The following is a 23,747-nucleotide window of genomic DNA, read 5'->3' on the forward strand; positions in this document are numbered from 1 at the left end:
CTAATCTGTCCACACAGAGTGTATTTCAGACATTTAATTCAGATGGTATCAGTTACAGTAAAAAGCTGGGAGGCAAAGCAACCAGGACACTGGTTTTGCATTAAACTTGTGTCCATCAGTGTAAATATGTAAATGCCTGCTGATATTAGACAGAACAGACCTACTCTGTTACTGCAACTATTAATAAAGTGCAAGGTTCAGTAGATTGAATAAATGCTGATTTCCATTCCTTTCTGTACAATGTTGTACTCACCTCTTGAGTACATATTGCTCTCCTTTAATCATGTGGAGTCCATTTTTAAATGAATGTGTGTCTAAAAGGCCGAAACAACCCGTTTCAAAAGTACACCACTAATTATATATTATGTCCCAACAGTTCCATCTTTGCCACATCTGAGACACAGCTCTCATGCCACTCTCAAACAGGAAGCCTCATGTGACTGCCATCCTTTGCACACACCATAGTTTAACATCACGTCCCTTGTTTAATGAGTCTTCTATTTCCTAAGAAAGAAATCGTCACGAGCTCACTCCACTGGTATTTTGCTCATCGTGGTTTTAATGGATGACTTGAGAGCTGTTAGGTGCAGACATGTCCTTTTTGTGCAAGGATGAGTTTTCTCAGGCACTATAGGTTAACTTTTGTTAAACCCCCCCCCCCCCCCCCCCCCCCCCCCCGCCAGATGGATGAACAACCACCAATGTTTGACGATACAATATACAGGCAGTACTGAAAATCAAAAACCAAAAAGCTTCAGTCAAAAGTATGTTTTTTTATTTACAGTGATATTATAAAATCCACATGCCCACATGGATAAAAAGTCAACAGTACATTTTGTTAGAAGAATTTTTCTTTCTCCTTTTATGTCAGATAAAATGACGACTTGAGATTTCTGAACAGAGCGTCCTTAGTGGGGACGTCAGATTAAAAGCGATGCTGTATTTCTGTTAGTTTTATCAACTCAACCAGCCTTTTGTTATAATCTAAGCACTAATCCATTAGCTTTGAGTGAGAACTCTCTTTGAAATAAGTGTGATGTAAAGATGCTCACTGTGACCATTGAAGGTCTGACTCCAGGCAGGGACCTTCACAATAAATCTCTTCCAATCACTTTCCTATGTATTTCGGTCTGAGCTTTTTCTTTTCTTTTAGCTTCTGATGGCGTTTTATGCCAGGTTGAGTTGGCCTTTCCAGACTGCCAGGTCATAATGTCCCCCTGTCATTCAGGCCAGGTTTAAAATAAAACCACACAAACCATATATGAGGACTGAGGCAAGGATTCCTTAAAAAAACATTAGTTATTACAGTAGAGTATAAATCGATCTAAATGTAACCTACAAATAAACACATGACATGTTCTTTTGTTTTTTTTGAGGAGAAGTGGTGTGTAAAAAAACCTAATAAACCTTAAAAGAAGCATTAGCAAAACCTGTGTTCACTGAGAAGTTCAGTTTCTCCCATTTCCTGTTTGATTCCAATAATTCCTTCGAAGTACAGAAATCAAAAAGAATAAAAACTCAAAAACGCATCGTTTCACACTTTCCTTTTGAACTGGACGACACATTTTATAAAGTAATTACAACCAGTTGATTACAAGTATGATATAATGAACTGTTTAATACTTGTCGCTACATGGACCATTAACAACTGTCTAAATTGGTATTGGTTGGTATTTGTTATTGTGCTAGAATCCATTCCTCCTCCGTAATGGGTGAGACCATAAACGAATTAAATGCTAAGCACAAAACTGTAAAGTCTTTGTATTTACAGTAAATTCATGCTGATAATTGGACAAAAGAATACAATTTTGCGGGGGAAAAACAAAACTCAACAGGTAAGAAAAGCCAATAGACAAACATTAAAATGAATGTTCAGACAGGGCAAATGGCTTTTACCTTTAACCTGCACAAGAATCCAAATGAATGACTCAAAGTTTGCTGAACTACCATCATGTGAAGCCATAAACAACCACGGGTTTTGTTGAGTTTAGTACAATTAAAGGCCATTAAAAGCTCTGAAGCTCTGAGCTTGAGCACAAAGGCTCCCTCTGGAGTCTCGTGGGGAAAAATGCAAGCTATTTTACCAGACACGGATCTTATACAAGGAATGACAAATTTTGTAGTTCAGTGAAACAGTTGATCACATTATATTTAGGGGTTTTAAAAGAAATGTAAAAAATACAACAGCCCTATATGTTTGGACAATAATGTTAATCCACATCCGGAGCCTCTGACTCTCCTGATGTCTCACAGTAGATCATTTCATATAAAAGTAGTTTTTCTTTTTTCATTTTTTAATAGTTCTGACAACATTCTGAAGAAGTGAAAAAATACTGAAACAATACAATTTGACATCTATCAAATCAAATCCGTCAAAAACAATTCATTGACCCGCCATGTTTGTGTCGTCCATCACCGACACATCTGCCCATCACTTCAAAGCTCTAGTTTCCACTGTGTGTACTTAAAAGGATTCAGGTGTTTTTTAGGCCTATTTGATGAATAGTAAATGAGTGATGTTGATGATATCTTGTGACAGACCGCAGAAACATTGTGTGAGTCCTTTTATATATAAACAAAAGTGTAACACAACAAATAAAAAAAAAAAAAGACATTAGAAGTGAATGGCTCCACCTCTGCCAGGTCACAGTCCCTGATGTATCTGCTGGTAACCTGAGAGACAGCAGCTTTTCCAAACTGGTTAGATAAGTAGTGATGGGGTGGGCTTCTTGCCCGGCCAAGCTTCTTTGGCATACTTCTTTTTGCGTGGCTCGTTGTGGGTCTCTGGTAGGTAGGGCGCCGTTACGGGTGTGGGGTTGAGGGTGACGGGGGGCTGCGGAGCTTCGGGTGCCAGGTCGACCTCTGGTGCTGGGTTGGGGAAGGGCAGAGGAAGCCCCCCCTGCATGGCGGCGCCACCTGGAGCTCCTGTTGGCTGGTTCTCGTGACTGGTGGGAGGCAAGTCCCCGTACAGACCACCGCTCAGGCTGTAGCCGTGCATGCGCTTCGACGCGAAGTCGTCAAGACCGAGAGTGTTTTGGCCCTCTGACCTCCGTTTCTACAAGCAGAGATGGAAAACCATTAACCCACTCAGCCCCTCCTCTTCACATTTACTCCCACGAAATAAATTGTGAATCAGAACTTACCTTGATTGGGATGACAGCAGTCTGCACCATATTTCTGAAGCGCCCAACCAGGGGGTCAATATCCTCTGGAAATAAATGGTTTTGACATGGTTATGATTTATTTCAAAAGACCATTTTGTCCCACGAAAACCAGGAATCAACTAAACAATGACACAGCTGGGCTACTCATTTGTATGGCAGCACAAAGATCATTAGTGCTTCCAACAGGCTGGTGAACTCCTGTGCACCAACTGAATATATGCTACGTTAGTGGTACGACCCCATTATGCAACGCTAACAACAAAACATGATTGGTTCCAGGTTTGCGCTGCAGACGAGTACAATAACCACGATTGGATGCCCAAAGCTATTAGGGACTAGCTTAGCATATAAAGACAAATCATCAGTCCTGGAATTAATTATATGGCTTCCACAGAGTCCTGATCTCATCATGGAGTCTGTTTGTCATTACATTAAGAGCAAGCAGCAGCCACATGAAATCCATACTTGGTTCTGAAAGGTGCTTTAGTTTCTTCAAAGACTGTCTTGAATTTTACCTTTATCAGTTTATGCCTGTTTTTTTCCACCCCACATTTGCCTGAAACGTTTGAACAGACCAATAGGAGGACGTCGCCTTGAAGATGCAGCCTGATTAGTTTCAAGATTAAACTATTAATGATTTCCCCTCCACTGTTGCTCATGGGAAAGTTTTACACATGAATGTTTTCGATAGATTTCATCACGAGGCCATGGCATTATTATGTTTTCTTTAGAGAATACACACACACACAAGACAGGAACAAATGAAATAGCATCTTATTCGCGGACATCTCATCACAGAAACAAGGTTTCAACCCGTTTATCTAGTGGATCAAAGCATCACACCAGCGAACCAGTGATCGATGACTGTGGTTTGCTAGTGCTGGAGTTGAAATGAGTTGAACTGAAATTATTCAACTGAATTGGTGACAAATGTATGTAATTTCATTAATATATGAAAAACCTCGAAGGAATCTATAACAAGACAAATTAGAATATAAATCTACAAGATATTGTTATGATATGGTGGCAATATATTTTGGATTCCAGTATTGTAATTTTTATTCTTTTTAAATTTACATTGAGTGCCACCTTCTTGTTAGCGTGTACCTGGGTTGATGATGGAGTCCTCTTCACTGAATGTAACTCTGGAGTTCCTTCGTTTCCTCTTCGGCCTCTGGATTTCCAGGTTACCTTCCTCGATAGTCAGGAGGGAGATCCTCTTGTTGTGAGCTGTATTGAACTCTGTCAGGTTCTGTAATGATCCACAGTACGACTCCAAATAAACCAAGTGTCACAGTCACACTAATACCTGGAAATATTAATTGCACAGCTGTCAGCAGCCTGGAAAACAATGAGTGGACTAACACTGACGCAGTAGATTCAACTTTGACTGTGAAGAAGGTTCGTTCAGGAAGCAGGACGTAAACCACACTCAAAAGACGCTAATATGAAGAAAGAAAATATTCTACCTCCAACTCTGTCTCCTCCTCTGGAAGCCCGAGCAGTCCTTTGAGCTCCTCGTCGTCTCCCGTCTTACTGTCTCCTGTACCTGCGCTGCCTTGGGTTTGGGGTTTCTCCTTGATTGTGTAGGTCCTCGTCGAAGCTCCAAAAGAAATCGTAGAGTCTATGGGAACCTGCTGGGGTTTGTGTGCCTCGAGACGGATGTGTCCAAGGAAAGTACCGTGTGCTGAAAGGGTTAAAAGCAGATGTGCTCAATTGGTTAGGGCTCGGCATGTGAGAGGACGTGACGGACGGATACTTGGAGGTCCAGATGCAAAACACAAGCAGACGAGTGTCTGTTACAAAAGGAAGAAGCACAGCATTAACCGATACACATACTAATGATGTCCGTTCTGCATCTCTGAGGCAGGACTCATGCCTGTGGTGCTATTAATAGTCGGGATAAAAAGATTATAGCAAGGGAAGAATTTACACTTTAACTCCACCTGTTACTCAAACTTACATTGTTTTAAAATATGTCGAAAAAATATAAAGAATCTGTGGACAGTTATTATGAAATACACTCTGTAACAGCTTCCAAAGAAAGAGTTTGTCTGGCAGCAGACAGAGGCAGCGTTCCCTTTTCAGAGTTGACAAGAGTATCATATTTCGACAAACAAACTGCACCAAAATACCTATTGCACCCTAGTCATTTTGACAAAACCAGACCATTAGAAACAAACATGAACATGCACCTTCCTCATAAAGCTGTGTCACCATTTAAAAATACACAATTCCCCTCATTTTGTAAAACTATAACTTGGGCTTTTTTTCCCCCTGGAAAATGGTCTGAAAAAGTGGTGTTTTCTTATATTCAGCTCATGTCAGTGTTATGCCAATTTCTGCATAAACACAACATGAATGCCTCAGAAACACAAGGAACAAAGTCAATGGGCTCCATGGACTTTAATCTAAAATGAACAGTGACTTTGTGAGCATACCAGGAGGATGAGAGGCCATTTACAGTACTGGACATACTTGTGAACAAGCACTATGGGAGGAACGAGCAGATAAACATGAGAAAACTGGAGAGAAACAAGTGATGCAGGATATTTGTTGAATAGGCTGACAACACTGGAGACTGTATGTAACCAAGAAATATCATATTATCTTATATTCAGGGTAACCATATATAAAAATGACTATTCTTACTCAAGGGTTTAACTGTCCATCACTCTTTTCTGATGTGAATATTTTGGAACAATGGAACAGTTTTCTTTTATAGTGATTACTTAGCTTTTTATCCCCTAGTATACGTTTGCTTGTGAGTAATGTTATAAAAAAAAAAAAAAACAACTTACTGCTATTGAGGTCTATAAGGAAGAGTCGCTTCAGGTGTTTGTGGTAGACGAGGGCTGCGTGAACGCGCGAGCACGACTGATGGTCGATGGTGAAGTCACACCAGTCAGGGTTCCTCCCAAACAAGTAGTACTTCTTTTCATCTATGATCAGTTTCTGCAAGACGAGAAAGGTTTATTGATTCAGTCAATACAATAACAGGTCAGTCGCATCTCTGTGCCTCTGAGCCATAACTCAACAGCGTTGCTTCCCACTGAAAAGCTTAAATCTCAGGGCAGAAATTGCTCTCGCACCATTTGAAGCTGTGCAGCTACAGAGATATCCCAGAAGCGAGTACACATTTGGGACAAATCAGACTGGCAGGCTTGTATCTGGTGCTTTCAATGAATTGAGTACTCATACTGCAAGCTTTATGAATATGTAGTATGAGGACAGTGACGCTGCCCCAAACCTGTCAAAAGCTCCCATTTACCTCGATCAGCTTGTCTCCCTTCATCACGTCCAGATGGAGCCCCTGAGGCGGCTTCCCTGCCCTGAAACCACAGTTGGTCATTATTTTAAACATTCACAAGCCAAACTGAACATCGCTGACAATACACGAGCATCCAGTTTGGTACATTATCGTTCTACTTTGGAGATTACTGTACAAGAAAATGACAACTTCGACCTCTGCACGAACTGAAAGCGTCGCCATCTATTGCAAGACAACAAAGACATGTTTGCCGTGTTCACAAGAATCAGCCTCACGCCTATTCACTGAAATTATTCCGTGCGCGTTTTGATTTTAAAAGTGAATTCATTGTGCATAACAAAGCTAAAAGAGAAACACCCAGCGCCATTCATACATCCATGTTAACTGACGGAGTTAGCCTTCTAGCATACTTCAGTGCTGATGTTCGCAATAACTAAAGTGATATTTACAAACGACTAAACACTGGTTCGCTCGTTTTCATGTAACAGTGTTTTATCGCCAAACTATTCCAACTTTGGCATGTGCTATTTCTCACCATGTTGGACAATCAAACGGAGGGGCGCTCTCTTTGACTATTTTAGTCGCCATCTTGCTTGAGCCTCTCGAAGACGAGCTGCATGATGGGTAATCACGTCGAAACCCAAGAGTGAGGTGGGAGTTGTAGTCCCGCGAGTCTGCCCCGCCACCTCGCTGACGCGCTTTAAAATGTTCCACCAAATTCCGTCATTAGTATCATTGTTTATGAAAAATCCCCCCCCAAAATCCTTTGTGATAAACCTGATCTTACTATTAGCAAAATATCATATGCACTGCTCTAAATTTTTCAACCAGAAATCTAAATTAATAGTATCCAAATCACTGTTATCATCACACATACTTTAAAACACTGCACCAACTCTAAAGCTGATTAGACCAAAGAACTCTGTATTGAATTTGATCTGTAAATCAAACTCAATGTAGTAAAACTGCAAAAAACAAGTCCCATTCTACTAAATTTCCTTTGAAATCTTCTAGTAATAAAAACACTTGCAGGCGCTCAGTTGCAGAGCTGTTTCCATAGAGACAAGTCACGTTTCAGTGATGTGGCTCTGCAACTGAGCACGGCTATCGTGCTCTCGATGCAATCTCGGTTCTTAAAACAATTGTGGCTTTAACGAAGATATGCGCTCTACCGAGAGTCCATTCAAACTATTATTTATTTTGGTCAGGCCTTCAGATTTACAAAGCTTAAATTTACATCTAGTTCAAGCACACAAAATAAACAACAGACAAACAAATAACTACTCCTGCGCACATCATGGGGAATTCTATTCATTTGGTTTGAATGATGTGAGTTTCTTTTTTTTTCTTTTCTTCTCCAGATAGTGAGACTGTGACTTGCTCTGTGGTAAATGTGCGGTGGGAGGAAACTTGTTGTCATACAACCCACATGAATAAGGAAATATGGTTGCAGTCATTTTACAAGCTACTTCAATTTGCACATTGTTTCCTGCAACTGGGCTTATAATAAATAAGCAATTTATATTTGAAGAAAATTATTGTGTAGTATTTAAAAGAAATAAAATAAAAACATTATCGGGCTTGTGTGGGTGAAACATGTCTTTCTTTCCAGTTACATAAACATTATTCATTTTCTCTCTCTCTCTCTCTCTCTCTCTCTCTCTCTCTCTCTCTCTCTCTCTCTCTCTCTCTCTCTCTTTCTCTTCTCTCTCTTTCTCTTCTCTCTCTTTCTCTGGTTTATTAGTTTGTTATCGTGGTCTGTTAGTGAAAGGTGTTTTCATGCTTTAAGCCATCAACAAAATAAAAACTAAGTGATATTTTTTGCACTTTACATCAGCGGCAAAGTTATGGGTAACGTGTGAGTCTGTCTGCATATGTGTCCGTATGTTCTGCAAACAGCTTCTGTCACTTCCTCATCTGCCTTTGTGGTTTCTCGCTGAGAAAGCATATTCGATTTGTGCTGCTCTTGCCATTTGCTACCTGCCTCCACTTGCGATTGCAGCACGCCGCCAGCACAGCAGTGATGGCAGGCATGACTGCTCTGCCACTTCAAGACTTTATCGCCTCTTTGGACAATACCTGTCTGCCAAAGATCATACAGGTTTGCTCTGGAGTGTATTTCCAAGGTAGGTGTTTTTTTTTGGTTTTCTGTGTGTTGTTAGGTAAGATCAAAGATGAAGAGTTAATGGATTATATGAAGGGATTAAATCAAAAATGTTTGGTAAAACAGCTTCACTTGTTTGTGCATTCAGTTTTTTCCCCCACATACTTTTGCTTTCACAAGGTGCTTATTTTCTTATTGTTACCCCAACTAAGTATGTGATACAATAAACACTAGTTATGGCTGAAACGGTTTCTTCATAGCTGTTAGGGTTAGAGTGTATGCGTACATTTGTGTCTGTCTGTTTGTCTATCTATCTATCTATCTATCTATCTATCTATCTATATCTCTCTCTCTGTATCATATATATATATATATATATACATATACAAATGGATACATCCACTCCCTCCGACTCACAATAGATGGACACACGAAATGTTGCAGTGCATCAAGCTTGAGAGGAATAGATTCTCCCTGTGGGATTCCTTGAAAGCTTCCAACAAAACTTGGGAATAACTTTTTTTTGTTCTTCTTTCATGACTGTCTCCGTTTTAGGCTCCATATATGAGCTTTCTGGGAGTGAAGTGAGCTTCTCCACTGGTGATCTACTAAAAGTGATTGGCATCGAGCTCCTTTCAGTTTGTTGTGAAGACATCCACAATAAAGAAAAATTTGAGCTGCCTATCAATCACACAGGTCGTGCGGAGACACATAAAAGATTTGTGGTGGAATAGTGTCGTGACATTTATAAATAACACTTGTTTGCTTCGCAGGTTTGTTCAAGGTCCTGCCTGACGAGATGCCGTACAGCACAATAGAGGAGATGTTGAGTTTGAGGCCTCTAGGTCTGGAGTCCTGTCTCCCCTTTACTTTCACCAGCCGCAGCAAGATGGCCGTTGGCAATCTGACGCTTGGGGCCGGGAAAGCTTTGACCATGCTTTCCATTGAGCGGCATGAGGGTCAAGAGGATCAAGTGCGGTGTCACCTTGAAGGCCATCAAAAAAGCTCGGCTGAAGTCTGCATCCCCCTTTCCTCCCGAGGGGAGTTCTATGAGTGTGAGGGAGAGGAGCACTTCACTCTGCAGGAGATCATGTCCTCGCCCAGTTTGCAGAGTCGGAGGTTTCGCTTTGTCAACACCACCAAGTGTGACCGTACGCTGGTATTCAGTCCAGTATACCAAGTCCATGCCATCATGAGCTGTAAGGAGAGCACACTTTTATGTTTCTGAACATCCTTACTTATTCAACTCATGCTATAGTCACTGTTGTTGTGATGACGTAGAGCATGTCCGTTTACCATGATGACAAAGCTGGATTTTATTGGAAAACTAGAGCAATCACGGATTTCAGACGTCCACCAAACTTTGACCTGGACTCCTTAAAAAAAATAAATAAATAAATAAATAGTTTCCGGATCACCTCCAAAATTTTACGGAGTCTTCCATAGCCTAATATCTATCAATGGTCAAACTTTTGACAAATCCGTACAGTAGTTTTGACGTAATCTTGCTAACAGACATAAAGACAAACAAATATTCGCCAATGCTTTTATTCTGCTTTCTTTTAAAGATTAGGAACAAGATCCATATTTGGTGACCAATTCCATGATATTTATAGTATCTGTAAGGTTTCAGGAACATTAGTATATGAGATCAAATGTTCTACATTAACTGGTCAAAGATTGATTGATTGATTGATTGATTGACATTCAGCATGGCTCATTAATATTTATTAAACCATATTAAAACTGGAAAGTAACTGTCACAAAGAATATTTAATGCTCCCTAGAAAATGGGCACAAAATGTACTGTTTTTATTGTAAATGCACATTGAGTTCTAAGTTTGCTTTGTGTGATTAACAGCTCTCATTTTATTACAGTGAGGAAGAATGTGTTGAAATTCTCGTCAAGCCTGGAAGTGGATGTGATCGATGTCACAGAGCAGTGCAAAGATGTGGAATTTGTCAGCCCTCTCAGTCTGACAGAAGCGTTCTCTGAGCCAGACGAGTCCTTCCCTGTGGTCGTGGAGATAATGAAAAGCCCCGACTCCAACTCTCTGCTCAAGTGTAACTGGCTGTCTCAACTTACCCAGCACGAACACTTGATTTTACATAAGAAGGGAACCTTGCCGATGGTTTTAGTATCAACCTCGAAGGGCCGGAAGGTGCAACAGTACTTTGTGGTGTCCCAGCAGTATGGTGGGCGATTTCGAAGGAGGCCAAGAGAGTTTAACTCGGTGTACGAGCTGTATGTTGCTTCCATGCAGGCTCCGGGTCTGAAGGTCAGTGTGACCAGGAACTGTGAGGAAGATGAGGAGGAGGGCCTACCTGCTCTCAGTGTGGGGGAACAGCTGGAGATCGTTCGCTGCGATAGAATGGAATTGCCTCGTGCTGACAACAAGGGACAGAAGCCGTCTGTTGAGGCGCTTTTGTGTCAGCGTCTTCAAGAGCCAGACGATGGGGATGATGATGATGATGATGATGTCGGCGAAGAGGAAGCCAGACAGGAGGAGAAAAATGAGGTTTTCCTGCCTCTCTACATGCAGAGTCACTTTCTGGAAGTACTCGGGGATAAAAAGAAGTACAAACTCAGAGACTTGGGTAAATCGTTTTCTTTGCCACTGGATGTTAAAGTGGTGAGCCGTGACACTGAACTGGAGACTGATCCACTGGCTGGGTTGTCGTGTCTCAGAATAGAGGCGGCGATGTTGGAGCCCATGATCCAGGCCAGCTTTCCAGTCAGCCCAGAGTACTGCTTTGAGATCCCGACCCAGTGGCTCTCTATGTTGGTCCAATTTACCCCAAAACCCCTGCCGTGGCCGCAGGGTGAAGCCCCCCAGTGCTACGTGGAGAGGGTGACCGAGGTGACAAGCGCCTTCTTTTATGAATTTTGCAAACAGGGTTACTCAGCAGCAGTTCCTCCACCTCGCCCACCAAAACGAGATCTGTCCTCTTGCAAACCATCCAAAAGAATGACATCGAAACCTTCAAAGAAGACATCCAAGGCTAAAAAAGATCAACTTAAACAGGATAAAAGCATCCCAGCCAGAGAGTTTAGTGAGTTGACTCTAAATAATAGAAAAAGACCCCCGGCTCGTCCCTCTCGTGTGAGTACATTAACCAGTTATAACTTCACGTATTATTTTTTTCAAGCAAATCTACTTTTGGGCATTCTTAAAATGTGTTACTTCCTCTCTATGTGATGAGAAGAAGGCTCGGTTTCAAATAAAACAAACTTCCCTTTTATATTGTGCAGGCCAACATAGATCATGAGCCTCCACCAACCATGCCTCGAAAACACCAAGCAGTGGAGACCACAGCACACAAGGCTCAGCCGAACGCTTACGTCAAAATGGAGGACTCCAAAAAACAAGGTGACTTTCAGTAGACTATCACATAAAGCAAATGAAACAAATATTTAAGAACTGGCCACACATTATCTTTTTAAAAAGGCTGAACAACTTGTATATATAAAGATAGCTGCATATTTTTTGAAAAGCAATTCAAGCATAAGTGGCCGTTGCATCTCTTGTGGATTTCCTGAGCAGTTAAAGCACTTTGGCTTGTTATAAATAATGTTTGATAGTTACATATTGAAATGTCAAGATGCTTTGAGTCATAAGATGCAAAGCAAAAGCAAAAAACGAAAACCAAATCGGGAACCACAAAAACATATTCATAGCATTGGTGAAACCTTAAACTCAACACTATTAATACTGTTCTCTTTTGGTCTTTAGTTTTTATGATCAGAACCTGTTTTGGTTATGATTGTCAAGCGTCACATGTGCATGTATGTCAGAAGTTTCACACGAAACAAAACAACAGAGTGTTGAAGAAAATCCAAAACATTTAAAGAAAAATTATATAGAGAGATTTTTGCCGAAGAAAGGAAGCCATGTGCCAAAATCCAAAATGGCACTTTAACTTTATATAAATTCAAGACAAAAAAATTGGAAATTTAACACAATCAAGTACATAATTGCATATATATTAATTCACATATTGATGCACCAACATAAAATAAAAAATAGGTCCATGCAAAAGAATTCAACCTGCCTGAGATGCACTTAAAGAACATTCCTGACGCTTGGGCTGTTTACCTTTCTTTCTTTCTTTCTTTGCAGTGGCGCTGTGTGACGCTGCAGAAAACGAGGACAGTGACCACGACTACGAAATGGTGGAAGATACCCTGAAAGACATGCTGAACAGCGCAAAGGAGCAAGTCCTGTTCTACTAGAAAGTAATGTGTTCACAACATGAGCCAAACGTAAACGGGACGAGATAAACGGCACATTACACAAACTATTTTGAAAGCCAACGCACATTTAGTCATTGAATGAAATCAGAGATGTTCCATTAAAACACATGCAGTAGTTTTATTTTTAATATTATTGATTTATTTCAGGCAAGGAACACAGGGAGGAAAAAAAACATGCCGCTTATTGAAAGGCGTTATTAGTGTCAACTGATATAATTAGAATGAAAGATTCACAAGGAAAACACCTTGGAAAGCATTTCCTATTCGCCCTGAGTGCAGAGGATTGATGCATTTATCTTAGAATTGGAAAAACAACAGCAACAATATTAGTTTTAAACAAGCACTCAAGTCTGGTATATAATATTCAGCTTTTTTAGCTGAAGAGCACATTGTATTGAATGTCTATCAAATCTAAACTATTAAACAATGGTTTACATAGAACTAGTTAAATGTGTAGTTTTATTCAGTACTATTTAAAATATTCAACAATATAATTAGCATGTAATCATGTGTTACTACTGATTTCTGATTACGAATACTGATTTCTTAACCCTCCATGGAAAGAAATACCCTTCAACAATGTGTTAGTGAGAGATGTTTACAGGGTGGTGTATAATAAGACATTTAGCAGAATTTATAATATTGCATTTTATTTTCTGATTGTATCCTGATGTCAGCAATAGAAACTTTGTCCAAATATGTATTTGATGTTGAGCTTGTATTTGTGTTTCTAGGAAGCAACATTTCTTCATCATGACTCAAACAATTTAAATGGGGGAAAAAAAAGAATGCTTTAGACTTTTTGAATTATTTTTCTGTAAATGTGTTGACCTTTTCATTATGATTTTTACTAAAGGGCTTCAAATCTTGATTTAGTTAATTAAAGAAGCAACATCCTCACTATTTTATAGCTTTCCTGCCTTAAATGCAGGTCTTCTTTTTTTTTGTATGTCAAACTGAGCAGGGCATTTATATTTTACCTGCATTCTCATAAAATGTAATTTCACTCATGCTGATTCTCTTGAACCTTAAAGGTTGTCCGGGACGTGCCGGCCCAGATTTGTGCTTCCATTTCCTGTGTTTGACTTCAGATATGGTGCAAGATTATGGTTAACTCAATACAGGTCATTCTCCCAAGAGATCATTGCGGTTAATTTCATCAGATTTTTGTTGACGTTCAAAACCTATTAATATTTCACGCATTGTGAGGAAATATTCTAATATTTGGATTTTCAGGATATTTAAGCTAAAAAAAAAATATACCAAGATTAACTAATTTGATTTATGTATTATTACTAAACACATGTAATTTAACTGAATTATGTTCATTTTGTTTTCTGTATTTTACGGTTTCTATTTTGTCGGTGTAAAAGAAACTTGCATATATACATTTTATTTAAATTCTGGGAAAAATTAAATTTTCCAGTATCTTAGAATTTCTGGAGCTGTACCTGTATAACTAAAAGAATTAGTATTTAAATTTAAATTCAGTTGTCAGACAGGTTGCCATTCAGAATTGTGAGACATGGTGATGCAGGTAGACTCAGGAAAATATTTTGGATGACGATAAAAGTTTTGAAAAAGCATCTCTGATCATCCAACAGATATTTCTTATTTCAGAATATATATTATAATAAACTGAAAAAAAACATTTCCAAAAACAGTATTTTGTATAATTTTTATTTACTCAAAAGTTACAAATTTATCATAGTGATGTTCTAAACCTTTAAAAAGAAAATGTTTTAATGAAGCAGGTACATTGAGACAACAAAGAAGAATTGACGGTGCACACAGCTTCAACACATGTGCTACTTGTGAATTTTACAGAAGTGCTGACAGGATGTGTATACCAGACACTCCCCACCAACAACCGCAGTGCTTTCAGACACACCAGCGCAGATTGTCAGCGAGGTTGTGCGGGAGGTGATGGATTTAAGTTAGAGACATTTGACTGGTGAACTTTGTCAGGTGAAACTCAATGAGAGACAGAACGGCGTCTCGCAAGGTAAACTGGTCTAGTCGTCGTTGTCTGTTGATTTGTAGTGATCGTCGTCAATGGTAGAAAAAATGTGACCTTCGTTGCTGAGGAATTCCACTGCCTGCCTGTAGGAACACAAACATAAGATTTCAACATTTATATTGTAGAGTATCTATTCAACACTGGAGGACAGTGTTTTACTATATAAAACCATGCAGTAATAGATAAAAAGCCAAGCTTGTGTTTGAGAGACTTCACATCTAAATTTAGAATATCAATTTTATTCAGGTTATTACTTACTTGATAACAGTCACACTGATGCCACTCAGCCTTTGCTTCAGGTCCTGGATGCTGATGCCTTGCGCGTCCGGGCAGCCTCTTATCAAACTCAGCACCTTGTGAGGCAAATAATTACTTCCTCCAACTTCTGCATGTCACACCAGCTTGATACATGTTGTTCAGTATTGCATAATATAAAGCTTTGCTGTGACAAACAACTGTTTCTATACACTTAATGCCCAATGTTGAATTTAATTTGTACTTTCAATACACGTAGAAACAAACTCAAACCTTTTTCACATGTCTCCTTACCTGGTTCTGATTTGCACTCAAGCCATTAAAAGCCATGTCATTGGCGCCGGTGTAGCCTGCTCCCATCCCGCCCATAGCTGGTCGTGACAAGGGTGTCATGGGGCCGTTGGTCATTCCTCCTCCGGCACTTGACTGAAAGAGAAACTCAACATCAGCGACAAACTTTCCCAAAATGCCGCAAAGCCAAAGCTGGGGATTCACAGCAATAACGTCCTCATTTTGCACATTTCAAAGAAGCCTTGAATTATCTCACCGTGGGCTGAGGTTTGCCAAGTGTCATGTGAGCTTGAACAACCTCCAGCATGTGTGAGGTGATTTCATTCATGTCCTCAAGGGGCCTGACGCTGAAGGCAACAACAGATCTGTGGTTCTGAGAAAAGAAAGCAAAACCTGCTGTCAGTCGATGATAGATGAACTTATAGAGGAACTACCGTGACAAGGACTACTGGAGATGACCACATCCACCTTCGTTCCTGGAATATGCATGAATTTCAAGAAATAAAAAGATAAACCTTTCGCCATTGCTTCACAGGCTTTGTGCACATTTTCAGCAATTCCCACAAAAAAGAATTTAAGCAGTCAGATTTTTTCTTTTCTTTTTTTTTTTAAAGAGATGTAGCAGAGAAATGAGAGAAGAAACAAAGTATAGTGCGTGGAGAGAAGTGAGAAGAAGGAACTACCCAAATTAGAACTAATTTATGCAGCATAAAGAAATGTAAATTAGAGAGGGCAAAGCACAAAGTTACAGCAATGCCTGGAATTCAGAGAATGCCAAGAGAGAAGAAGAGACAGACGGCAGTTGATGTATCAATCTGGGGTCAAATTGGATAAAGTCTCGAGATGGTGTTAATTTCATAGACAGAATGTCCTTCAAAACCTTTCAGGCACACTAATATGTGGTTGCTTTAATCTCAGTGTTCTTAACTGGAAAAAAACTGAAGCAGAGGCGACAGAAGACGGAAGGAGGAGAATGTGAAGAGAAGAGGGAGCATCTGAGAGAAAGAAGAAGAGATTTTAGTAAACAACGCAAGAGCCATAGTTAAGCTCATGAATAGCCCTCTCTAAAAATGTATGAATCTCCTTGACCCCATTTTGATGAACTTGTAAAAGGATAAAAAAAAAAAAAAAAAAAAAAAAAGACGAGATCCCATTAGATGGTTGACACATGGAGAGAGCGAAAATGAGAAGCCCACCTGAAAGGAGCGCAGATTTCCAGAAACTTTGACGTACGTTCCCGGGGGCAGGACAGTGCTGTCCACGCTGGGGTCCTACCAGAAGCAGAACAAAACAAAACGACAGATCAAATACAAAAACATCTGCGTGCCCATTTAGCACTACTTCACTCCTAATCACAGATGGGAGGATAATGACATCTGTCATAAGTATCTTTGAATAAACCTGCATGACTTCCACCCAAAAACAACAGCTATTGACGGAAGATCTAAACATAAAACCACCAAAAAGGGAAGCCATCTTGAATTCAATCCCCCGTACCAGGGCCAAACGCCACTTACTGACCTCTGTGTCCACCCACTGCTTCACGTCCATGGGAGCGGCCGTCATGTCATCCACCTTATACTGGATGTTGGTCATGGACTTATCGGTGCTTCTGAGGATTCCCACGATGGTGACCTACGACACAAAGCACAGACGGGTGAATGAATACACGCAATGTATAAACCTTCAACAAACAATGGATGAAATTCCCATAAAAATTATATTGTTTGTGACATTCAAAGTTCTTCATTTGACAACTAAAAAGTCCTGATCTGCACAAGAGGTAGAAAACTTCTTCCCCTCTGGTACAATGCAAATTATTTAAACCTGTATTCATTAGATTTCATCCTCACTGCAGAATTTTGACTAAACACTCCCACCATTCCAATACATGAGAAGTTTTAGTACTAATTTAATGAACACACAGAGCACATAAGTCTAAAAAGAGTTTTTATAACTCCAGGACGTAACATTGATGTGGCGTTGGGTGGATGAGATCAGGATCATCTTGTATCAATATAACTCCAAATAAAGTGTTAATGAATAACTTTTTGAAATCTGCAGATACTAGGGATGAAAGTAGGGCCCACGGGATACCAGTTGCACATATCTTAACTTATTAGTTTGATTTAAAAAGAATCCAACCAGAAAATTATAACATCAACATGTTTTTTGAAAGCACGTAACACTATTAAACCATAAGGTTTTTAGTTTCTAATATAAAAAAAACACCTTATGCTGACAGGCTGAGAACAGTGTGATATGAATATATCTGAATCATGGATGTATTGCTTGTGACTCACTATATAATCTATGATGCATTTGTGAAATATTTGTCACATGCAATTTCTCTCAAATAACGTCAATCCTCCACTGACTGTAGCGTCCATGGCTTCTCAATGGCCACTTAGTTTTACATACAGTTGATGAATTAATATTGGTGTTCGACATCAACAACTACATGTTTGCTGCCACACCAATATAAATAAAGATGGAACTATTTGACACAACTTAATTCATTCGCTACTAGTGCAGTCACAAAATCACATGAAAGACTGCAGATACCTGGGCAACTTCCACATCTCCGACTTTAAAGGCCTCATCAGCTTGTGAGGCCGACATCAACTGAGACACTGTGCAGGGGATAATCTGTGAGGTGCGAGTCCTCTGCAAAAAGAAAACGCATGCATAAACAGACCATTATGTACAGGTACAACTGTGTGCAGGTAAAAAAAAGGGGACATGGCTGGATCAGTTGTACGCTTCGTTTATGCGATATTGTGACAGATGCCAATGCATTCATTACCATTTAAAACACAATTCCATAGAATTACATTATATACAGTTTAAAGCAAGCAAATAAGACACTGGATTAAAAACGAAAAATGAGATCTCAAAACCACACAGGTGAGGCTCACTTTCACATGAACATAACACAAAAAGAGCATGAAGAAGCATCGGTATTAAAGCGGTGCAGCTCACTATTAATTAATTAATTAAGCACAGGTTTAGGTACAAGCATCAAATGTCGATCATTGAAACAGTAAGTGAACAGAGGCCAACTAGATGTGGTTTGTTAACATGTAAACATCCAGACTTCACTACTAACCCCTTTCTTCTCTCCTCCCTGAGATAAAGCAGGTGAAGCAAAGCCTCCAGGGGACTGAGTGTAACCTCCGACCGAGCTGGACTCATTGTAGCCTCCTGAAACAGCAAACAAAGCTACTTTATCCGCCACACTGCACATTTTACTCCATTTTCTACTTCACAACCGTTCGGGCCGACAGCTCACAAGCTAACGCCGACCACAAGATGTCAACACGCCCGCAGGAAGCTTTAAAAACACAACCGTGTGGAGGTGAAGCTCACCCTGATTCCACATGCTCGCTCTTATTTTTGTTTTCGATTAGGTCAAATCTATCCTGTTGTGAGAGACGTTTGCAACCCCCTCGAAGCACTTCTTCCTCCAGATGTCCCGCGCAATAAACTCAACCTACAGCGCATGCGCGCTGCACTACTCCCGCGAATCTGACAATGACGCGCCTGGGTTAGTTCCTGCCCTGAGTTTTGCTTGTCAGTCTTTTTTATATGGTGGGTTTCACTAAACATTAAAAAAATAGTAATAATAATAATCAAGTATTGGTCCAAGTTATATTTGAAAATATATCATCGTAAATTCCGATGTGTTTGTTTTTCCGGTAGGGCAAGTGACACACCGGGGGAAAGTATCCCTGGAAGACATTACCCAGGTCCCATATGAATGTATGAGCTCATTTCCGTCCACCACAGGAATTGGTAATACACGTGTTTGAGCAGGACTGTCAAAACAAAAGAAAAATGTATTGATTTAATTATTTAAAAGAATATACAGACAATTCATTACAATCCAATATAGTGCCCCACAAAAAAACTACATTAAAGTATGTGCTGGACTTAAAATGAAAAGGAAGAATAGACAGGAAAAATCACAATACAATGTAAATGGAGGAAAAACGGTTATAATAAAAAAGTGAACAAAATTAAATATTAAGCAAAGCACAACATGCAACATGTTGCAGTGATTTCATTTTTATTGTTCACTAGCTTCAAAGTAGTGGACTCTAAAATGGGGTAGGGTAAGATAGGGATTCATTTATAAAGGTTTTATTGATGTGTAAATATTTATTTTGGGGGGGGGCATGAAAATGTTCAAATTTGTGGTTTTGGACGTTTGCAAGGTATGAAAAAAAAACATTTGAGTTGAAGGCAGGATATTGTAGGATGAAGGTCGATATAGAGTTTTCTGGCTGGATATTGTTTCAATAACTTGTTTGCAGAAAGAACAATTGGGATCAATGTTGGTTAATGTGGCTATTATTATTCTTATTATTATTCTTATTATTCTTATTATTATTATTATAAGGATATTGAAAGATGTATACCAAATAAAAATACCTTCGCTGGAATGCATTCCTAATTAAAAACAATTGTCTTTTTTCTACTGACAAACAAATGAATAAACAAACAAACAAACAAACATTTAGTGAAACATACCAGGTTGACATGGGCAACTGAGTTGCATTGAACTAATACTGAAAATGTTCATAGTTCCATTCACAAAGGTGATAAGTGTTTTATGAGATTCTGGGGACTCATAAAAAATGTTTGTATTGAAACACAGTATGTATGTATATGTAGAACAGCTGTTAAAAGCAATACTATTCATTTTATCTTCGCCGCAATAAAAATAAATGTAGCTACGTGAGAAGGCAACACAGATAACTGTGTCGGTTGCCTTTCATGGCTTGCTCAACTGAAGTCTATAAATAAATTATCGAGTTGAACAGTTTACACTTTTGTGTGGCGATATGTAACAGGATTACTTCTTGTACCAATGCTATAAAGTAAACATTGGCGTTAGGACTTCTGTATTTCAGACTGTTATCATATGAGTGTATGCACTGTTGGAGTTTATACTATACAACTGAAGAGGTCTGGGGAAAAGCCCTCTCTTATCTGCATTGCGCTTTATAACCCACACTTACCTTTCAAACGTCGACTTGACTTCTGTCGGTGCCAAGAGTTTGCTTTATTCAAAGATTTCAGCATGTCCTCCGCTTCGTTGATCTTTATCTGTCTGCTTTTCAAAGAAGCTCTTGCGCTTTCGGGTAAGTGAACATATTTTTAACCATATGACGTGACGGTGTCTATTTAGAAGAGTGACAATGCAGCCGCTTAAAAACGTCAGTGCGCGTAATTACGCATCGTTTTTCCACAGGGAGCTTTTGGCATATCACAGATCTGCACTGGGATCCGACATACAAACTAACCGATAATCCCGAGCTGGTGTGCGCATCCAGCGGTAAACGACCGGCCACCGGTGCCGGTAAATTTGGAGACTATGTCTGTGACTCGCCATGGCACCTTATCAACTCTTCTGTCTATGCAATGAAGAGTATTCTACCGGACCCGGACTTCATCGTTTGGACAGGGTGTGTTTGATAAGCTTACTGGAAATATATATTGAGATATATTCACAGTTACAGTTATGAATAAGTATGTTATCAAACAGCATGAAGGCCTGGGACAAAGATGTCAGACTGCACCTCTAATGCAGCTATCATGTGAACCCTGACTAACTTGTTTTCTCACTCTTCTGGAGCGCCCATCTAGAACTGAGAAGAGGAATAATTTAATACTTCCTCTACCGATCAGTGAATCCCAGAACAGTCTCATGTTTTACTTTTCAGAGATGACACTCCACATGTGCCCAATGAGGATCTGGGAGAGGAAGCTGTGGTTCACATAATTGGAAACCTGACACAACTCATAAAAGAGGTTTTTCCAAGTAAGCGTGAAATTATTATCTTCACAATGTAATTGGACGACACACATCTAAAAAAATCCCTACCTTCAGTAATGTCTTAGCTTTTCAATTTTCCTATTTATGAATTATTGTTGCCTGCCGTTCCTAGGCACTAAAGTGTACTCTGCACTGGGAAATCATGACTACCACCCTAAGAGTCAGCTTCCCGCTGCCACCAACAGAATTTATGACCAAATCGCAGAAATGTGGCACGACTGGTTGGAACCAAAGTCCAAAGAAACATTTAAAAAAGGTGACCCACATTTTGTCTAAAACTCTAAAACCCAATCCTTGTTGCACACTACATCATACAAAAATGTTGTTTGTTTTTTTTTGCCCACAGGTGCATTTTACACAGAGAAGCTTCTGAACCAAACAGGTTTTAGGATGCTGGTTCTGAACACTAACCTCTACTATGACCAGAACAAGCTCACCCAAGACATGGAAGACCCCGCTGGACAGTTTAGCTGGTCAGATCAAGTTCTTACAGAGGCGGCCAACAACAAAGAGAAGGTGAAGGAACACATATATTTCCCTGAATTGTATTTTCCTACTTGGTTTTCGGTTGCTTCATTCTATGTTACCTCATAAATGAATATGAACAGTTAATAATTAACATATCTTTTAACGTTACAAGCATGAAAAGGTCACATCGCAGATATGAGTCATTTTTAAAAGGGGGAAGAACAAAAAAAAGCAACAGTGTGACTTCAAATAAACAATGCTTTAACCCGAAACAGAGATTTGGTTAATTGAATGATTTTGTTTCCATCTTGGTTGTTCAGGTGTACATCATTGGACATATCCCTCCAGGTTTTTTTGAGAAGAAAAGAAGCAAACCATGGTTCACGCCAAAATTCAACCAGCGTTATTTGGATTTAATTCAGAAGCACCATTCTGTTATAAGTGGGCAGTTTTTCGGTCATCATCATACGGACAGCTTCCGCATGTTCTACAACGCGGAGGGTAAGTTACACTAATGCTGTCCATCTTCTGCACTGCCTAGATTGATTTTAGAGTGGCTGATCCCAGCTATGATTGGAAGCAGGGCACACACCGGAGACGTTGAACGTCTAATCACAGAGAAAACACAGAGATCATCATTAATTCATGCTCATTCTAGTATATAAACATGTACAAGTACGAATGAACCTTGAATGGAATATTTTGGACTGAAGTACGCAGAGAAAACCCAACAATGTACAGGGGGAAAAAAATGCAGGTTCATCACAACTTCATACTCCTGCCCGGTTTTGTATCGTTACATTATGCGATTCAGAATTTTGAATGCGAGTCTGACCTTCAGTGTCCTGATGACATAACTTTGAAGCAACCCTTTTTCTACAGGCTCACCTATTAGTGCGATGTTCCTGAGCCCGGGTGTTACACCCTGGAAAACAACGCTTCCAGGGGTCGTAGATGGAGCCAACAATCCTGGAATTCGTGTCTTTGAATATGACACTGAAACTCTCCTGGTCAAAGTGAGTCATCTCTACTTTATATGATTGCCACTGAAAAATAATGAGCAGATTAATTATGTCGAGGTATATTGCCAATCATTTTTGTTTAATTAAGTGATTGTGCCCAAGAAATGCTTTCAGTAATTTTATTGTTCTGGTTTCTTCTTTTGACCCACAATAATTGAACACACACACACACACACACACAGGATGTGGTGACCTATTACCTGAACCTCATTCACGCTAATTCAGTCACTGGACGCTGGGAGAAAGAGTACCGCCTCACGGAGACCTTCAGGGTGCCGGACGCCTCTCCAGGTTCCATGCATCAGGCTTTGGAGCGTATAGCCGGCGAACGCTGCTACCTACAGAAGTACTACGACTTCAACTCCGTCAACTATGACCTGACAAATTGTGACAGCGACTGCCGTATTGACCATGTGTGTGCAGCGAGAGAGGTAGACTTTGAGAGGTACGAACACTGTCTCGCAAAAGAAGGAGCAACCTCTATCTATAGTGGGTTGTTGCCCGTCGTATCTGTGGCTGTGAGTCTGCTGATGGCCCGTGGGCAATAATTAGCACGGTCGGAGATTAGGTGTTTAATCTTTGAACATTCATCACACAACAAAGTGAAACTGAGGGGAATCGAAGAGGCCAATGTTTTTCCAGAGGGAATGGAGGACTTCGAAGGCTTTGGGGTATTGTGGAGGAGAAAGAAACTTGACTGTAATTTAGAAAATATAGTTCTACTTAAAAGTCGACCAAAGTGTTGGTGCGTTTCTATTGTGAAGCGTGTGACCAAATTAATGTGTCAAGTCAAGCCCTGCAGGTAATTTACAAGAAACAATCAGTTTCAACACTCTTTTATGTGGTCTTAGACCCTGGTTTATTGGTACTGGTTAAAAACTTCGTTCCCAGTCAGTAGTGGAACTAATAACTAATACTCAGTATTATTGTACCTCTAATGCTACGATGACAAAAACATCAAACTTGTGGATCAAATCCAGACCTCTAGTTTTGTCTAACATTTTCAGATTTTCATTTGAAAACACTACTTGATCTAATTTGTATGTATTAGATCA

At 39.8% G+C, this 23,747-nt stretch overlaps 4 protein-coding genes across 5 annotated transcripts; 2 read left to right on the plus strand and 2 right to left on the minus strand.

The window, feature by feature from the left end:
• Positions 1–943: 943 nt before the first annotated feature.
• ppp1r8b (protein phosphatase 1, regulatory subunit 8b) lies at positions 944–7,061 on the minus strand. Its single transcript, XM_080501532.1, has 7 exons — positions 6,971–7,061; positions 6,436–6,496; positions 5,966–6,119; positions 4,634–4,851; positions 4,272–4,416; positions 3,144–3,208; positions 944–3,055 (listed from the first exon to the last, which is right to left on the minus strand). The coding sequence occupies exons 1-7, from the start codon at positions 7,021–7,023 to the stop codon at positions 2,702–2,704; spliced, it is 1,050 nt and encodes a 349-aa protein (XP_080357658.1). The 5' UTR covers positions 7,024–7,061; the 3' UTR covers positions 944–2,701.
• Positions 7,062–8,458: 1,397 nt separating this feature from the next.
• themis2 (thymocyte selection associated family member 2) lies at positions 8,459–12,773 on the plus strand (the record flags this gene model as incomplete). The annotated part of the gene is made up of 6 exons (XM_080500506.1): positions 8,459–8,561; positions 9,095–9,235; positions 9,313–9,738; positions 10,418–11,643; positions 11,793–11,910; positions 12,661–12,773. The coding sequence occupies 6 exons, from the start codon at positions 8,459–8,461 to the stop codon at positions 12,771–12,773; spliced, it is 2,127 nt and encodes a 708-aa protein (XP_080356632.1).
• Positions 12,774–14,466: 1,693 nt separating this feature from the next.
• Positions 14,467–20,515, minus strand: rpa2 (replication protein A2). 2 transcript variants are annotated; one of them, XM_080500211.1, is made up of 9 exons: positions 20,385–20,515; positions 18,470–18,564; positions 17,926–18,027; positions 16,882–16,995; positions 16,557–16,631; positions 15,617–15,733; positions 15,364–15,495; positions 15,073–15,167; positions 14,467–14,897 (listed from the first exon to the last, which is right to left on the minus strand). In XM_080500211.1, exons 1-9 carry the CDS (start codon positions 20,446–20,448, stop codon positions 14,810–14,812), a joined length of 882 nt encoding a protein of 293 aa, XP_080356337.1. In that variant the 5' UTR covers positions 20,449–20,515; the 3' UTR covers positions 14,467–14,809. The 2 variants fall into 2 exon arrangements, with proteins under 2 accessions (XP_080356337.1, XP_080356338.1); XM_080500212.1 differs by lacking the exon at positions 20,385–20,515 and adding an exon at positions 18,730–19,143.
• A 198-nt stretch (positions 20,516–20,713) lies between these two features.
• Positions 20,714–23,642, plus strand: smpdl3b (sphingomyelin phosphodiesterase acid like 3B). The gene is made up of 7 exons (XM_080500213.1): positions 20,714–20,831; positions 21,090–21,187; positions 21,315–21,458; positions 21,549–21,718; positions 21,991–22,171; positions 22,553–22,686; positions 22,875–23,642. The coding sequence occupies exons 1-7, from the start codon at positions 20,788–20,790 to the stop codon at positions 23,238–23,240; spliced, it is 1,137 nt and encodes a 378-aa protein (XP_080356339.1). The 5' UTR covers positions 20,714–20,787; the 3' UTR covers positions 23,241–23,642.
• Positions 23,643–23,747: the final 105 nt, after the last annotated feature.

The sequence above is a fragment of the Blennius ocellaris genome (assembly GCF_963422515.1).
Source record: "Blennius ocellaris genome assembly, chromosome: 8".
Lineage (NCBI taxonomy): Eukaryota > Metazoa > Chordata > Actinopteri > Blenniiformes > Blenniidae > Blennius > Blennius ocellaris.

Coding starts and splice junctions, on each gene's coding strand:
- ppp1r8b (XM_080501532.1), bottom strand. CDS start 7,023: ATGGCGACTAAAATAGTCAAAGAGAGCGCCCCTCCGTTTGATTGTCCA. Junction 6,497..6,970: donor CCGTTTGATTGTCCAACATG/GTGAGAAATAGC, acceptor CTGTGGTTTCAG/GGCAGGGAAGCCGCCTCAGG. Junction 3,209..4,271: donor GGACTCCATCATCAACCCAG/GTACACGCTAAC, acceptor ATTTATTTCCAG/AGGATATTGACCCCCTGGTT.
- rpa2 (XM_080500211.1), bottom strand. CDS start 20,448: ATGCTGAAATCTTTGAATAAAGCAAACTCTTGGCACCGACAGAAGTCA. Junction 16,632..16,881: donor AGCAGTGGGTGGACACAGAG/GTCAGTAAGTGG, acceptor TGCTTCTGGTAG/GACCCCAGCGTGGACAGCAC. Junction 15,496..15,616: donor TTGGCAAACCTCAGCCCACG/GTGAGATAATTC, acceptor TTTCTCTTTCAG/TCAAGTGCCGGAGGAGGAAT.
- smpdl3b (XM_080500213.1), top strand. CDS start 20,788: ATGAAGAGTATTCTACCGGACCCGGACTTCATCGTTTGGACAGG. Junction 20,832..21,089: donor GACTTCATCGTTTGGACAGG/GTGTGTTTGATA, acceptor TTTACTTTTCAG/AGATGACACTCCACATGTGC. Junction 22,687..22,874: donor CTGAAACTCTCCTGGTCAAA/GTGAGTCATCTC, acceptor ACACACACACAG/GATGTGGTGACCTATTACCT.